Source organism: Nicotiana attenuata, chromosome 9, assembly GCF_001879085.1.
Source record: "Nicotiana attenuata strain UT chromosome 9, NIATTr2, whole genome shotgun sequence".
Classification (NCBI taxonomy): Eukaryota; Viridiplantae; Streptophyta; class Magnoliopsida; order Solanales; family Solanaceae; genus Nicotiana; species Nicotiana attenuata.
The window spans coordinates 11,097,254-11,114,583 of NC_031997.1; the positions used below are offsets into that span (position 1 = coordinate 11,097,254).

Here is a 17,330-nt window from a genome sequence, read left to right on the forward strand (position 1 = left end):
TTGCTTATCAACGATAAAAAAAGTTATTTTTTTTACAGTAAATCTGTAATTTTATATCTTTAAGATGAAATATCTTTCATACCCGCGTGAAACGCAACTAAATTCACTATTCTAGAATACAGAAGGTTTACTAATAAACTGGTAGAACTTGCAAGCACTTTAATAAAAGGTGGAATGGAGATAAAGCTAAATTTTATCATTCTTATATAACTTGTGAACAATTGAACAACACACGCAAATTTTGTCAATCCAGTAGAATTTTGTGAACAATTTGTATCAAAGTTATGATTGCTCATCATAACTTGAGAACAAAATAAGTTTTGCTAATCCGTCATAATTTTTGTGAATTATTTGTAACAACGTTATGACTCACCTGACATAACTTGTAAAAATATTATATTTCATTCCTCCGATATAACTTGTGGAAAAGTTATGATTGGTTTGTAAAACTTATGAACTGTCAGATTATTATTTTTTCATAAATTTTTTAAACAGGGACAATTTAAACAACTGCCTTAAATGATCCCTTTTGTTCAATTTTCCCACTTCCTCATAAGCTTATTTGGCAGAAGGAAATGGATATATTTCTATTGTCGAAGCCCAAGGAAATGGATAAAATCGCGGTGAAGCTAATCAGGGGCAATTCCGACATTTGGACTGGACGTGGATCATGTTATTCTTTGGTACATTTGTAGTCGTTAAAAGTGCTCATAAAGTGTGCGGCTGTGTGCTCAGTTTATAATTTCTCAATTAAAAAACATCAGACAAGACTGTACGAATCGAAGCACTTTTCATAAATTTAAAAAATGGCTACAATAACTACCAATTCATTCTCATTCTCAATCTTGGCCTCCGTTAATCCTCTTTTCCCCTTCCTCTCCCTCTCTCCACTCCTCTCTCGTTTTCGCCGCCGGAAACCGCCTTCCCTCACCATCACCGCCGGCTCCTCCAGCCGGAAACCGCCTTTCGAGCCGCCGGACTCCAAAATGTCAGTCTCAGTTCAGATTCCGGCAGCTTCCACCCGGCGAGATCTCGAGACTGAACCGTTGCTAGATTCTAGAAACCGTGAGTTACTTACAATCATAAAAATGATTTAATGGTGTGGATGTGACTAATTTCATCTTTTAATTACCTCATTTTATGTTAATTTATTTTTAGTTAACTCAATCAATCAACTATACTTCACTCCTTCACTGGCTGGATTGAATCCTCTTATCGAATATACTTTATTCCACATTTTGCTTAGTAGAATTATGAAAAATGAAATGTAAAGTTAATAGCTTTTCTTTTAAGGCTTTTGTTTTTTCTCTGAAATCAAGGAAAGCAAATAGAGCGAGTTAACAGCTTCTGAATATATAAATCAGGTTCGAGTGTGTGGTTGTTGATAGTTATAGTTTCGTGTTGGGATAGCAGGCAATTGAAGTTTTACTTTTTGTTAATATTTCGCACCGGATTAATAAGGTCTTGCGGTAAAACCATGTAGTCATGGTATGTATTTCCAAAGTTAATATTAATCCTTTAGTGCATCTGAAGTAGTAGGAGCACAGTGTTGGTTCAAATCGAATTGTATGGATAACATTCTTATGCATGTATCATTCAAAGGAGTTGCTCAGTGGAAGGAATGAGAAGGGCATCACAGTACACTAAGCTTCCGCTATGCGCAGGGTCCAGGGAAGGGCCAAAGCACATTGAGTTTTCTGTACACAGCATTACCTTGTATTTCTGCAAGAGGCTGATTCCGCGGCTTGAACCTGTAACCTCTTGGTCACTCGGCAGCAACTTTTACCGTTGCGCCAAAGCTCACATGAAGGAACTTTTAATAAGATTTCCTTGGTTCTTTGAATGCGTCAAATTCAGGAGAAAATCTTCGGGATGTAGAGGAGAAGTTTAGAGGTGCAATACCTGGAGCATTGGTGTTAGTTAACTGTTTGATCGATGGATTCGGGAAACCACCAGGATGTCTGCAGCTTCTTTTGAAGTCAGCATGCAATCCGGTTTGTTGTACTTATTAACGTGGAGACTTGTAGGAAATTGTCCCACATTGGACTCTCGGCACTTAAGAAATACATCTCATGTAGACTGAAATTTTTTCACTTCTCTTCCCCCTTTCTAGCTAGCATGGCCACGGACACAGACAAGGAAATCATATCTGACATGGAACCAGACATTCGGAATTTCAATAATTAGGGAAGAGATATCATGAATGTACATGATATTAAGTGTAATATGTATAACTTTCATATAATTCTAGAATAATCATAATAAGCATAACATAGGTAACTGTTTATCACTTTGGATTTACTATCTGTAATTTTTTGTCCCCTTCCCTCAAAAGGAAAAATGGCTCTGATGTTAGGGTTGTAAGAGAGACTTTTAGAGTAATAATTCTTCAGCTCTATTTCAATTGTCATACCATTCATGAGCGCATATATTACAGGTGGCATCGAAGACAAATAATGTAGAAAAGCACCAAGAGTCTGCTGGAAATTTAAGCAGAAAGCGCAATAAAAACACGAGCTTTAGTGAAGATAGGTGCACATGAATAAAAAATAAAATTGTAATCAAAGAAAAAACAAATGAAAAACAAACGATAACTATATGGATCAAAGACCTGAGAATCTATAATCAATTGGAATTCGTGAATTAAAAACCGTGTCAATCAACTTCAAGAATCACTTTAATTGTGATACGAAGCAAATTTGTTATTCAGGTTAGCAACTACTTTTGTCCTTGAGCCGAGGGTATTCAGAAACAGACTCTCTACCTCCACAAGGTAGGGTAAGGTCTGTGTACACAGTATCCTCCCCAGACCCCATTTGTGGGATTATAATGGGTATGTTGTTGTTGTTAGGTTAGCAACTACTTTATTTTTTACTTCATTTCTAATTCTTATTCCTAATCACTAATATATTATCTAACTATTAGTATATCGCCTCATCGCCTACTTTTATGGTTTAATATTGTCCTTTTTAAGACAATGCTTGGGGGCATTGAAGCCGGCCTGTAACAAAGAGCAGGTGCTTAGGACATAATCATGCCTCAAGGGCCTTTAACAACTCTGGAACAAATGTGAAGATTCATCAAGTCCTTTTGTGATTGCATCCTAAGTTCCGGTTAAAATAACTTTCAACAATTTCGGACTAATAACAATATATTAAAGTGCGGTCAATTTCCACATTGTTGTTTGTGCAAATCGGGGAAGAGTGAGTTGGCATGCACTATGAGGAAATAGTTTAACACAAGAAACTAGAAAGCATTATAGGATGGATTAAAATGAAACTGGAGCTTTAAGGTCATATAGAGGGAGCATATGATTGTCATATTGGAGATTTTAAATAATCTTCCTTGGAGAAGGATTCTTCCCAGGATAATTTATAGTTGAGTGTGGATTGTACCTCATGGCTCATGATGTTCAATCATCAGGGATATCCACGTCTGATCATAGCTGAGGGAGCCAGTGCACCTTAGACTAAAGCTAGTAATTTTCATTTTTCATGGGTTGCCTACTAGCCTCCCACGTATGTGCTATGTATAGTTATATCAGTATAGTTTAGCAGATCTTAATCTCTTTAGTTTAGACTCTTTTTGGAAAATTTCCTAAATATAACCTGCCCTTCTATGAGCGAGAAATTGCTGTTATACGTCATTTCCGTTTTTGGTGCTAATATTCAGTAGGTTGTCAAGAAAAATGTTTCAAGAGTCTCATCATGGATTTAGCACCCTCATGCTCATACATGGCGGCTTATGTGAGCTCCTTTTCTACTATTTCTTTTTAGCTGTCTCACTCTTATTTTACATTCTCCAATATGGTCATATGCAGGAAAGGGGGATCAGCCGACAACCACTGTCCAAGAAGATTCTGTCTTGTCCAATAAAACTATGCCTCACAAGAACAAATATTCTCTTCGTTCAATCAGTTGCTTTGGAGTGGATCTAACCCCAGATAACATTGCTGTTGCTATGGTATATTTTGTTCAAGGCGTCCTGGGCCTTTCTAGGCTTGCTGTTAGCTTTTACTTGAAAGATGACCTACACCTAGATCCTGCAGAGGTATGTCATCTTGATAGTGTAATTTGTTTCCGTTGTTTGTTAATCTTCCCTAGTTTAACAAAATCATCTTCATCAGATTCAAACTGCAGGTTCTAGCCAAAAGTGCTTTTAGTATATTTTTTTTTTCTAAATTTGGATATGTAACTTTGTCATACAGAATTATGAGTTGTTACAGAATTTAGACTACAGTTACATTCAGTTATTTGAAATACAATTCTCTCTCGAACTTAGACTGCCACAACACTCAGTTATTCCTTCCTTTTCAATTAAAACTATCCTTTCCGTTTTGTAATTATCCGAAAGTGTCCACCTTCTCGCACGTTTAAAAGGAAGACCTCTTTACACGTTTCTTCTCACTTCTCCCCTCACCATTTTTGTTGAGTACACAGACTGACAAATTTATATGTGACTGACTAGACAGCTGTCATATCTGGTTTCTCATCATTGCCGTGGCTCGTAAAACCATTGTACGGGTTCATCAGGTTGGTATCAATTTTCCTTTCATCCTTATCCATCTATCTATTTAATGAAAGATTTCAATAAATGAGTATTTCCCGTGTAGCGATTCCTTCCCTCTCTTTGGATATCGGAGGAGATCATACTTGGTACTCTCAGGGCTCCTTGGGGCATTCTCATGGTTTTTGATGGCCACCTTCGTTGATAGCAAGTATAGTGCTGCCTTCTCCATACTTATTGGTTCTCTTTCTGTCGCTTTCTCAGACGTTGTAAGTTTCTCTTGTTCCTAGTTAGTTTCAACAAATTCATACTAGTGTTGTTATGTTCTTTGCATAGTTATACTTTTTAACTGGTCCGAAGGTTGATGACAATCTGTTTGCCTTTTGACCTTTAGTTGAGTACTCGTTATGCTCTCATTTTTGTTCCTGCAGGTATTTCATTGCATTAATAAAGAATTCTTGCTAGTTATACATGAGCCTAGCTTGGCAGAAGTGTGTTATGTCTTTTGAAATATTGAAGGAAATCCTTAATTGCAACCTTGGCAATAGGGCCGTAGGTAAGATCAGAGACTCAGTTGTACCCTAATATGTTCTAAGTTTTCAGCAACTCATCCGAGAGAAAAACTTATCAAACTAGTATGATAAAGGATGTCTCAAAAGTTCAGAAAGGTTGTCTAGAGTTCATCGGTGTGTCAAATATGTGTCAGTAGGTAGTACACAACTACTCGGCTTTTAAATTTTTATCTATTTTTGTTTGTTGTATCCCTTATCATTTCCGAGTTTTCATTGCTTTTTCTTAGAAGAAATGAGGAGAACGAAAGGAAACGTGCAATTGTCCTTTGTGGTTTTGGGAATTTCAAACTGGAAGTAGTCTAAGTACCTGCTTATGATTTTGGAAACACTCTCCCTTAAGCTTAACCTAGTTAGACAGTGCTAGCTAGCCACACTAAATGACCTTTACAGCACTGATGCACTGCACGTATCTGCTCTTCTTTCATTCTGAGCACTACTTCTTCAAAAAATTTGAATTTGCAAAATCATGTGATTGCTCTCCACAAATGTTGTAGGCGTTTCTCCTAAACTAACCGTTGATGTGCTTGTGCGAGTGGGCAAGTCCTTCTTCGCATCGACTTTGTCATCCTTGATTGTGCGGTAGATAAGGAAATCCCCATCTTTATGGGAAGAACATTCCTTGCAACTAGAAGAGCACTTATGGACTAGAGAAAAATAAAATTAAATTCCATGTGAATAATGAAGAGGTGACTTTTCAAGCGAGCAAAGGCATGAAGCTACCATGTGCATATGAGAACATCTCGATGATTGATGTTGTTGATGTGGTAGGGTAGCCCGGTGCACTAAGCTCCCGCTATGCGCGGGGCCCGGGGAAGGGCCGATTTGTACGCAGTCTTACCCTGCATTTCTGTGATAAGCTATTTTTATTGCCCGAACCTGTGACCTCCTGGTCACATGACAACAACTTTACCAATTACGCCAAAGCTCCCCTTCATGTTGTTGATTTGGTTGAGATGGAAATGGTAGAAGAATGCCTCGGTGAAGCATTGGCAGCAATCTTGGTGAACTTTGATGGTGATGATATGGAAGGGTATGCGGAGACCGTGAATGCACTTGAAGGGTTAGGTTCGTACACCTACAAATCAAAGAAGGTTTCTCTTGGCTTAGAGAAAACGGGTCACTCCTCTCGCCAAGCCATCAATTGTTGAGCCACCACAACTTGAGCTCAAACCACTACCACCACACTTGAGATATGAATTTCTTGGCCTTAATGATACTTTACCCGTAATTGTTTCTTCTTTGTTGAATGATGTGCAGGTTAAGCGATTATTAGAAGTTTTAAAGGGGCTATCGGTGGGATAGCGGATATTCGGGGAATTCTCTCCGGTATTTGTGAGCATAAGATCCCACTTGAAGAGGATAGCAAGCCGAGTGTGGAGCACCAAAAGAGGTTGAGTCCCTCCATGCAAGAGGTGGTGAAGAAAGAAATCATCAAATCATTTGATGCCGAGGTTGTCAACTCCATTGCGAATAGCTCGTGGATGAGTCCAGTACTATGTGTTCTAAAGAAAGGAGGCATAACCGTGGTGCAAAATGACAAAAATGAACTCATCCCAATGAGGACAGTAACCAGATGGAGGGTGCGTATGGATTACCAGAAGCTTAATGGAGTTGCTTCCAAAAACCATTGTCTATGCCTTTTATTGATCAAATCCTTGATCGGCTAGCAGGAAGGTCATTCTATTGCTTCTTGGATGGATATTTCGGCTACAATCAAATCAACATAGCCTTGGAGGATCAAGAGAAACAACATTTACTTGTCCATATGGGACCTTTGCCTTTAGTAGAATGTTGTTTGAGTTATGCAATGCCCAACCACATTTCAACGGTGCGTGATTTTATCTTCTCGGATGTGGTGAAGGACTTCTTGGAGGTGTTCATGGACGACTTCTCCGTGGTTGGTCATTCATTTGAAGATTGCCTTGATAATTTTGATCAAGTCCTTAAAAGATGTGAAGTAACCAACCTTGTGCTAAACGGGAGAAATACCACTTTATGGTGGATGATGGAAATGTCCTTGGTCACAAGATTTCCAAGAGGGATATCGAGGTTGATCGAGCCAAAATCGAGATTATTTCTAAGCTTCTTCCTCCTACCTCCGTCAAGGGTGTTAGAAGTTTCTTTGGGCAATGCCAGATTCTATCAACGATTCATCAAAGACTTCTCAAAAATTGCAAACACCATGGCAAGCTTCTTGAAAAAGAACCAAGTTGCGGATCATCTATCTAGACTTTAAGGAAGCGGGGAGACCAAACAAAGAACTTGAGATTAATGATGCTTTCTCGGATGAGCAACTCTTGGCATTGTCTAATACTTTAGCCCCATGATATTGCCGATATCGCTAAGTTCTTGGTTAGTGTCGACGAAATAGAATCTTATCAAAAGAAGAAGTTTTTTAGGGAGTGTAGGCACTATTATTGGGAAGAGCCCTATTTGTTCCGAATATGCGCCGACACGACAACATCATTAGGCGTTGCGTCATCGAAGACGAGGTGATGCCTATGCTCAAGGCATGTCATATCTCTCCGGTTGGGGGTCATTATGGTGGAAATTGGACGGCGGCAAAAGTTCTTGAGTGGCTACTATTGGCCATCCATTTACCAGGATGTCAATTTGATGGCAAAATCGTGTGACCAATGCCAAAGGTAAGGGTCGATAGGCATGAGATGCCTTTAAACTTTGTGATGGAGGTGAAAATATTTGATGTGTGGGGGATTGACTTTATGGGTCCCTTTGTGAGCTCGTATGGCATGACATACATCTTGGTGGCCGTAGGCTATGTATCGAAATGGGTTGAAGCGGCAGCTTTGCCAAATAATGAAGCGAGGAGTGTGTCGACCTTCTTAAAGAAAAACATCTTTACTAGATTTGGCACCCCAAGGGCTATCCTTAGTGATGGTGGAGCTCATTTTTGCAACAAGGCCTTTGCAGGGTTGGTAGAGATTTATAGTGTAAAGCACAAAGTGACCACTCCATACCATCTTCAAACGAGTGGCCAAGTTGAAGTCTCAAATTGAGAATTCAAGAGCATCCCTAGCCAAAACGGTTAATGCAAATAGGACCGATTGGTCGAGTAAGTTAGATGATGCTCTTTGGGCATATAGGACAACGTTCAAGACTCATATTGGGACTTCACTTTACCGATTGGTTTTTGGTAAGGCATGTCATTTGCCAGTTGAGCTAGAGCATAAAGCTATGTGGACATTGAAGAAGTTGAACCTTGAATAGAACGAAACGGCTAACTTGAGAATGTCTCAACTCAATGAGATGTACGAGTTTTGATTCCAAGCTTACGAGAGTGCATCCATGTACAAGGAGAGGATGAAGCACTTTCTTGACAAAAAGATCTTGAAGAAGGAGTTCCAACTCGGTGACTTGGTCTTACTTTTCAACTCTAATTTCCTCACCTTTGTGATTGCCCACATCCTGAACATTAGCTTTTTGCGGAACTCTGTCAACTTCAACAACAATAGGCACCTTTTACATTTGCCTTATCTTCCTTTTCTACATCTTTCACTTCAATCACTTTCTTACTCTCATTTTGAAGTAGTCTCCCACTTCGAGTTGTAATAGTTATGCAATGAAATGTTTGGCCACCCCATTACCCCTTAGATTCGCAATTGTGTCACTCGGGAGTGTGCTTTTTTGCTTTAAATTTTCTCTCTTGAAAGATCTCTCATTTGCAACTCCAATTTTTGAATAGAAGTGGTGTGAGAACTCACAAGTTCGGACATGTTCTTCATTGAAATGTCGGACTTCTCTTGGTTTTGCAAACCCCTTTCAAGCATATTCTCCAATTTGGAACTAACTTGATAATGTTGAGAGTTAGAATATTGGCCTTTCGGTGGAACATAGGGATTTGAGCTCTGATTCCTAAAGTTGTTATTGTTCCAATTTCCTTGATTCAGATTACCTTGGTCGTTTCGCCATTGTTGGGTACGTTGCCCTTGCGGGTTAGGTCTCCATTGATTCTTTTGCCCCGACCCTAATTTTGTATTTGATACCCTCCTTAAGAATTGTTGACATAAATCACTTCCTCATATTCCATCTGAGGGTATTTATGGTATTGGCCTTCTTGATTTTAATAGTTAAAGTTCGGCATCGATTGCACATCTTCCCCTACATTCACCTTCTTTGTTTGGCTTTCCGTGAATATTTTTGTCAAAACATTCACATTGGTGGCAAGCGGTAATCACTTGGTCTCTCCCTTAATTTTCCTTGACGATAGTTGTCAAAAAAGGGGACTCATATGAAACACCACAATTCGTGTCGCTCGAATGCCATGCTTGATTATGTTTGGCGACCTTGTCAAGGATTTGGGTGATTATCGCAAATGTTATCCATGAAAGACCCATTGGTCGCATTGTTAGCTACAGATTGGTTCATGGGATCCAAACCCTTGTAGAATTTCTCCAACAAGATATTCTCCGGAAACCCATGTTTTGGTGTTCTTGCAAAGTATTGCTTGAATCTCACCCAAGCTTCATGAAGTTGTTTCCCCGGGAATTTCTTAAAAGAAAAAAATTGTCTTGGAGTTCCGCCCTCTTGCTTGGTGGAATCCATTTCTCGAGGAAGACATGCACTAGCTCGCCCCAACTATGGATGGAGTCTGGAGGTTGATTGTGAAGCCATGTTCTTGCCTCTCCAACTAGAGAGTATTTAAGACTCTCAACCTCAATGCATTATTTGACACATAGTTTTGCTTGTGCAATGCGCATACGCCCAAGAATTTTTTGAGATGTTGATTTGGGTCATCATCGGTAGAGTTCCGAAAGAAGCCCTCAGCCTTTAGTATTGTGTAGAGACTGACGTCCAGCTTGAAGGTAGTCACATCAACTCTCAGAGGGACAATGACATTCACATCATCAATAACTTGATCCATATTCGCAAACATATTGTCGGGTTCACCCATGCTTGCCTAATTTCACAAAATAAGGCAAATAAAGTGTGATGGAATAGAATAAAGTCTTCAAGTACAGTACACACTAATTAGTAATTTCAAAGTCATATTCCCCGGCAACGGCGCCAAAAGTTGATACACTCAAATTACACCTATATAAATGGTGTAAGGCGGTTGACGTCAAATATAATATCCCAACTAAATTGGGGTCGAATCCCATAGAGAATAGGCGTGAAAAGTTTACTTTACTAGTGTGGTACTTGACTATGGTCGTAACTCTTTCCCGTTAGTTTGAAAAGGGTTTGATATTGCTAATCTATTTAAGAGACGCTATTATGTTAAATTTTTTAACTATTTGGATTAAGAAACCAAAGTTGTGTCCCCTTTAATGGAATGTAATGCTATAAGTGTTAATATGATATATTTCTAATGGAAATTACTAAGTGACTACCCAATATTTTTCAATAGTTTGATTGAATCTCCTCTTTATGATTTTTCCAAATACAAAAGAGTTACAGATAAGGGTGACCAATTTATGGCAAGTAGAATCCTCTTATTCCTTAAGTGATTCCTATTAAACAAGGTTTAAAGCCTTAGTTCTTGCTATTCACTTTTACCAAACCTGACCCACTAAATAAAATGGCATAGGTTAATGGTTGCCACCACCAACCATAAATGAAGCAAGAGAAGATGAATAGAAATCAACAACCCATTATATGTATATTCAATGGTAAACACACATTAACATCATGACAATTAGAATAACAACACTAAGCATTAAAATCTTATAGCGGAGAAAGTAAAGGAATCTTCTTCTCAAAAGCTTCAAAGGAATGGTGTATTCAATCTTCCAAGAGGGACACTTTTCAGACCAAATACCCCTACAAAACCCCAACTATACTATTTATAATGGTCCAAAACGCGACAATAATTATGTCAAAAATGCCCCCGCAGTGTCACATACAGACTGTCTCTTGAGCGCATATCGAACATGCGGTCCGCATGTCGGAGTCTGGCCTTCACATGTTGAAATTAGGGCTTCTAGAGTTTCCTCCGCATCTTTGACTTGCGGTCCGCATCTTGGAGCAGCATGTCGGTCTTCAGACTGTTGATTTTCAGGATCTTCAATAGGCGTTTGAGATGCGGTCCGCATGTGGAATATACCATCCGCATCTTGGCTCCGCATGTCAATCTTCAGAATGTTGACTTTCAGGATCTTCAACAAGCATTTGGGATGCGGTCCGCATGTGGAATGTGCAGCCCGCATCTTGGCTCCGCATGTCAATCTTCAGAATTTTGACTTTCAAGATCTTCAACAGGTGTTTGGATGCGGTCCACATGTGGAATGCACGGCCTGCGTGTTGGCTCCGTGCCAACCTTCAATTGGACAACTTTCAGGACTTTTGGGCTCTCAACAGACGATGAATGTACAATCCGCATGTTCCCTGTCTCAAGCCTTCAGTTTCCTTCTTCTCAGCTTTCTGCATTTCACTTGCATCCCGTGCCTTCAAGATAAGATCCATATGTCATCAAATCTGGGGCACTTAGTGCATTTTTGCTTGTTTTTACCATTTAACCTCAAAATCCCTACAACACAACAATTATCATAAAAAACGACACAAAATATGCTTAAAGAATAGTAAAAACTTATGCAAATGATATCAAATGTGCTGTAGTTTCATAGCACATCAACCAATCATAAGCTAGTGATGATCTTTTAAATCTAAGTGATGAATAAAGCAGAAGTTATGATGTTGCAGCTCCTTTTTGTTTAAAGGAAAGGGCATAAGAATAATGAGGTCTCGGGTCAAATCTCAGCGGATGCAAAAACTACTAGGTGATTTCTTCCCATTTGCCTAATTCTTGGTAGGTAGAGTTACACGGTACTTGTGCTGGTAGGAGGGAGTAGGTACCCAGTGGAATAGCCCAGGTGTGCGCAAGCTTTGCCCGGACACCACCGTCATAAAAAAAGGGTGGGGGCATAAGAACTTATTTTAGAGTAAGCCTTCATTAGTTTGACTTTTAATGCAAATCCAAGAGTTGTATAATGTAGTGTGGATGAACGGTATATTCTTTGTTGGACATGTTAGTGAAATTATCGGGTCACTAATGTATTGTGGATGAACCTTTTTCTCCATCCACTGCCATGAACACGCTGCAACATATCAACCGATCCTTGTGTTAAATCTTGAAAATATTAATGCCACTTGGGAATTATTGGACTTGTCATTTCAAAAAAAAAAAAAAATCATTTCAAAAAAATTATTGGACTTGATTTTTTGCTGTTACGCTTGTTCATAGAAAGGAGTTACCGGCCAAATGAATCTGAGTCGATCTTTTGCTTCTTTGTAATTCTTCTCTTCCTGTAGCTGGTATCTTTCCACTACATTCTTCTGGCATATATAATTGAGCAATCATGTAGGTTGTAGATTCCATGGTTGTTGAGAGGGCACGTGGTGAGTCTCAAAGCATGTCAGGATCTCTTCAGTCATTGTGCTGGGGTTCTTCTGCATTTGGAGGAATTGTGAGTGCCTACTTTAGTGGCTCCCTTGTGGATGCTTACGGTGTGAGGTATGATACTTGGTCACTCTTTCTAAATATCATGTGATTGTGGTCTTGTGAGTAGTAATGGTCCGGATGGGTTAGTCTAAATATTTTTGGTTTCTCCAGGTTTGTTTTTGGTGCAACATCATTACTTCCTCTCATAACATCTGCAGTATCTGTACTTGTGAAAGAGCAGCCAGTACGAGGCCCAGCAAGGGGAGTTTCTTTAGGCAATGGCTTCATCGAGAGTTCAAAAAACAATTTTATCCAGTTATGGGGAACTGTTAAGCAGCCCAGCGTTCTACTTCCCACCCTATTTATTTTCTTATGGCAGGCAACACCACAGTCAGATTCTGCTATGTTTTACTTCACGTATGCTCAGTTTCAGGTTTAAATTTTAATTAATGTAAACATACATGAAAGCTACTAGTTCTAATAGAATTTTGTTCTGATTGTAGGACAAACAAACTTGGTTTCACTCCTGAATTCCTTGGACGTGTTAAGCTTGTCACTTCAGTTGCATCACTTATTGGTGTGGGGCTTTATAATGGTTTTTTGAAGAAAGTTCCTTTAAGGAAAATATTCCTCGTAATGACTCTCATTGGTACAGCTCTCGGGATGACCCAGGTACATGTCCCAACACATCTTTTCTACTTCAGTTTTATGATTTTTCTTCTGTTTTGGGGTCATGGTGGCCTTGATTTACTTCAAAGTATGATGGTTTTGTATTAGGTTCTGCTGGTGACTGGATTGAACCGGCAGTTTGGCATTAGTGATGAGTGGTTTGCTATTGGGGATTCCTTGATTATAACTGTTCTGGGTCAGGTAATCTTTTTCTTGTACTTGGCTCCATACTTGAGAATCCATTCATATTTGGTTGATCTAATTCATATTTTTTTCTGAACACATAGTAATATATAGAGTAAAAGCACTCTGAAGCTCAATCTTGCTTAGTTCGAAATCTGAAAGCATAACTTAAGAAAAGAGTACTAATCATATAAAGATGCACAGCGAAGGCACACAAAACAATTGAAGGATATAATGGCTAACTTGCGACTTGCAAGAAACTCACCGAACCTACCTACAGAGATGTATTTGTCTAATGAAAAACAAGAACTAGAAGAGTTTTTTTTTTCTTTCATTGAAACAATCGAAATGGGACATAATGACAGTGATCAAGTAATTTTTCATGTATGTAGGGTGTCTAATGGATTCCAATTAGGTCTGCGTTCCAATTAATAACTATAGTCTATAGCAGCCGTAAAGACACAATTTGTAAAAATATACTTGCACATAAACTATATAGTAATTCTTTGGGATGCTAATTTCAGGTAAATGATATGAATTTAAAACTGTGTATTTAGGACTGCTATGTCATGTAAAACTAGATTTTCTTTGGCCAGCATGAGTTTTGATAAAGTAGAAGGTAGCTCTTCATTAAGGTTCTATTTTATAAAAACTATATCTCTACTGTTGAATTATATAGTCTCATGTATAAAAGGGCATTTAAAGAGATTTATCAAGGTCTTTGCTACTGTATTATTACCATAAGGTTTTGTGTTAGACTTTCAATTTCTTTTACATGGTATTAGAGCAAACATTTGGCAAGAATATTCTCAGCCCCGTCAATCCACATTAAATTTACTGTGAACACAAAATCGCATTACCTATACGGGAGATTGTTGAGTCATATAGTCTCCCACATTGGATATAGAAGGGCATTTGACGGGGTTTATAAAACATTTTGGGATACTTCACCCCCAGTTTTAAGATTCGTGTTGGATGCTTAGATTCTTTCACATGTATGCTTTTTCCTTGAGTTTTCGTATAACATTAGTTTTCAATTTGTATTCTGTCTTCTTGTTTAGGTTGTGTTAGGATAAACCGTTTCAAAGTAGCATGCATTTGTGGGTGGTTTAATGGAAGTTACCTGAATGAGATTAAGATATCTCTACACGAATTGTACCTTAAGGAAAAGAGCTTAAGTTTTTGAACGCAAAAACCCTTAAGATCTCGCATGTATCCTGGCGTTTGTTGCCAGAAGGGGTTGAAAACATTCTCTGAATTTCTTTTTTCACCGAACACCATATTGAGCAAAAACTGAAAAACTATAAACTGCAAAACACCTCTGGAGTACTTTTCAGTTTTTGCAAAGACTGAAGAACTTTTCTCTGTTTGGTTGAAAACAATTTTAAAAATCTTTCAGTTTTTGCAGCCAAAAAAAAGGCTTTTCTCAAAGTGGTGTTTTTTAAGACACATACCAAATTTTTTTCGTTTTTTACAACCAAAAAAAAAAAGTTCCACCTGTTTCTGAAACAAACGCCACCAGTATAGGGAGAAACAAATTAAAAATGTGAAGTTGTAAATATCATGAAAACCACAGCCAACAAATTATCCGAACCCTGTTACATAAAACTTCCAGATACTTGAGATACTCTTTCGCTTCCGTTAAAAATTTCTTGGTAGAAATTTTATTGATGTTTTAGAGCTTTTTTCTATTTGTTTGAATCTTTCTTTACATTTGTTTCTCAGTCTTTTATTTGATTTCTGGACCAATATAAACTGCTAAAGAACATTAGTTGAAGCTTAATCTAAAGCATGAAACAGAAATCTGAATGAAAAAGCAAGGAGCAATCTTGTGTCACTGGCACTGTGAAACATTTAATTCATACCAGAAGTATCAATTTCATGTACCAAGCTGGACACCCAAAGATGAATGATAAATGTAATGGTTTTCAGAATTCTCAAAACAGAAGTTGAAGTACGAAGGAGGAAGTTTCACCACATCTACTGAGCCAGACTATGTGCTTGATGCATGTGAGAACAAATAAAAATAGTGTATGGCTTTTTATAGAACACTAAAATTGTTTTAACAATAGATTTTTCGGTGTGTTTAGAGAATGGTTATCTGATAAGATTAATGGAGGAAACATGGGTGTTCTGTTCGAATTTTTGTGATATCACCTTCTTGAGGCACTTCATATACGAATTGTAAGAAGATAGCAACCGGTAATCTTTGCACATGAGTGATTGCATAAAAAATTGCATTATTTATTAGTATAGATGTAAACTGAAATTGAATGGGTAAACTTCTATATTCTAATATAGAATTTAGAGTATTTTGGCGACATGCATCATCTAACTACTTACCTGTTTCAGGCATCTTTCATGCCTGTTCTAGTACTGGCTGCTAGAATATGTCCACAAGGAATGGAAGCAACTCTTTTCGCAACCCTTATGTCCATATCCAATGGAGGGAGTGTCCTTGGTGGTCTAATTGGTGCCGGTCTAACGCAGGTATTTGGTGTCACCAAGGACAGGTTTGACAACTTGGCTTTTCTGATAGTTCTCTGCAATCTCAGCTCCCTATTGCCTTTGCCCTTGCTTGGTCTTCTTCCTGATGATGAGCCGGATACAAAAGAAAATACCGATATAGAGATGAAATCTAATTGAATTCTTGCCTGCTGTGCGCATCCTGAGTCTGGCTAAGCTTCTGCTACAGCTTTTTGAGAAAACAATAGGAGAGAATACACATGTAAATACAAATACTAATATCGAATGACTAAACAGATGAGTTATGCCAATTAATCACCCCCATAGAAAAAGCTTAAGGGGCTAGTGATCTTTATGTGTTTCGAGAAGTTGAGTAAAGGGCGAGATAGATCTTGAGCCTCGTTGATCCTTAACGTATGTAGTGCTGGATGATCGTGTAACTTGTAAGTCTTGAATGCCCATTGAGAAATTGACTAACTTTTGGTATTTCATGATCAAATCTTTGCCAAAAGGCATTGAACTATTTATAACATTGACCATTCCATATAGGAATACTTACTGTTGGTATAGTATGCCAATAGCTTCTAGCTTCAAGTTGATAAAAGTACTCTTTGAATTTGCTTGTTACTTTATCTTGGTGTCAAGAAGTTGGTGAAAAATGTATATACATTTATCAAAGTAAAGGAAAAGGAAAAATCTTTTCTGTACACCTTTTTCTGAAAGCAAAAGACAAGTTGGGTTAACTCGGTGTACTAGCCACAATGGAGAGTGCGGGGGAACTAATGTGGCAAAAAGAACCTGAAGTAAGGAAAATTTAAAATAAAAAGAACCATCTTCCTCAAATTTTTAAACTTTTTCTAGGTTTAATTTGGGGGGAAGTTCTATAATTAAAAATCTGGACAACTTTTTCATTACTTTTTTACTTAACAAATGCACAAATAACGCTGTCTAGGTTTGAGCTTTACCATAGAATCTTATCAGTGAACTTTGTTTTCTTTTCCTTTTTGGGATAATCTCAATGCACCCCGCCAATTTTTCGCCCTTAGCTTTTCAATGAAGATCATAGGCAACTTTTCCATAATTAGGGATGGCAATGGGGCGGTGCGGGTTTAGACATATGCGGTGCGGGGCGGGTTGAAATAATTTTTTTGATGTTTTGTGCGGTTGCGGTGCGGTTGCGGGTTAAGATTAAAAATTCTTACAGAATTACAACTTTTCCGGCTATGCTAATTCTTCGGCGAAGTACAATTGTGGCTAAAGCTCCTACAAGGTTTGTTATTTATTAATTATTATAACTGAATTCATCTATGAAATTAACGTGATATATTCTATTTTTATTCTGTTTTTGAATCCAAAAGATATCACTTTTATGTTTTTAAAGCAGATTTCTGAATTCTTATCTTAATCAACAATTGTCCTAGTTTAATTGAAAATACTTGTAGCACTTCAAGTTCCTCTGCATATGTGACAGCTTACAATTTCAATTTAAGTAAATGGAACCAATAGTCACAATATTTCCCGTCAGTTGTTTATGG

At 38.1% G+C, this 17,330-nt stretch overlaps 1 protein-coding gene across 2 annotated transcripts; it reads left to right on the forward strand.

Annotated features, from left to right (window-relative positions):
* On the forward strand, positions 735-16,382 carry LOC109232057 (folate-biopterin transporter 1, chloroplastic-like). Of its 2 annotated transcripts, XM_019397708.1 has the most exons (10): positions 982-1,065; positions 3,673-3,746; positions 3,821-4,050; positions 4,468-4,532; positions 4,613-4,775; positions 12,401-12,549; positions 12,649-12,894; positions 12,981-13,149; positions 13,255-13,347; positions 15,682-16,382. In XM_019397708.1, the coding sequence occupies exons 3-10, from the start codon at positions 3,880-3,882 to the stop codon at positions 15,973-15,975; spliced, it is 1,350 nt and encodes a 449-aa protein (XP_019253253.1). In that variant the 5' UTR covers positions 982-1,065; positions 3,673-3,746; positions 3,821-3,879; the 3' UTR covers positions 15,976-16,382. The 2 variants fall into 2 exon arrangements, with proteins under 2 accessions (XP_019253252.1, XP_019253253.1); XM_019397707.1 differs by lacking the exon at positions 3,673-3,746 and having other exon boundaries at positions 735-1,065.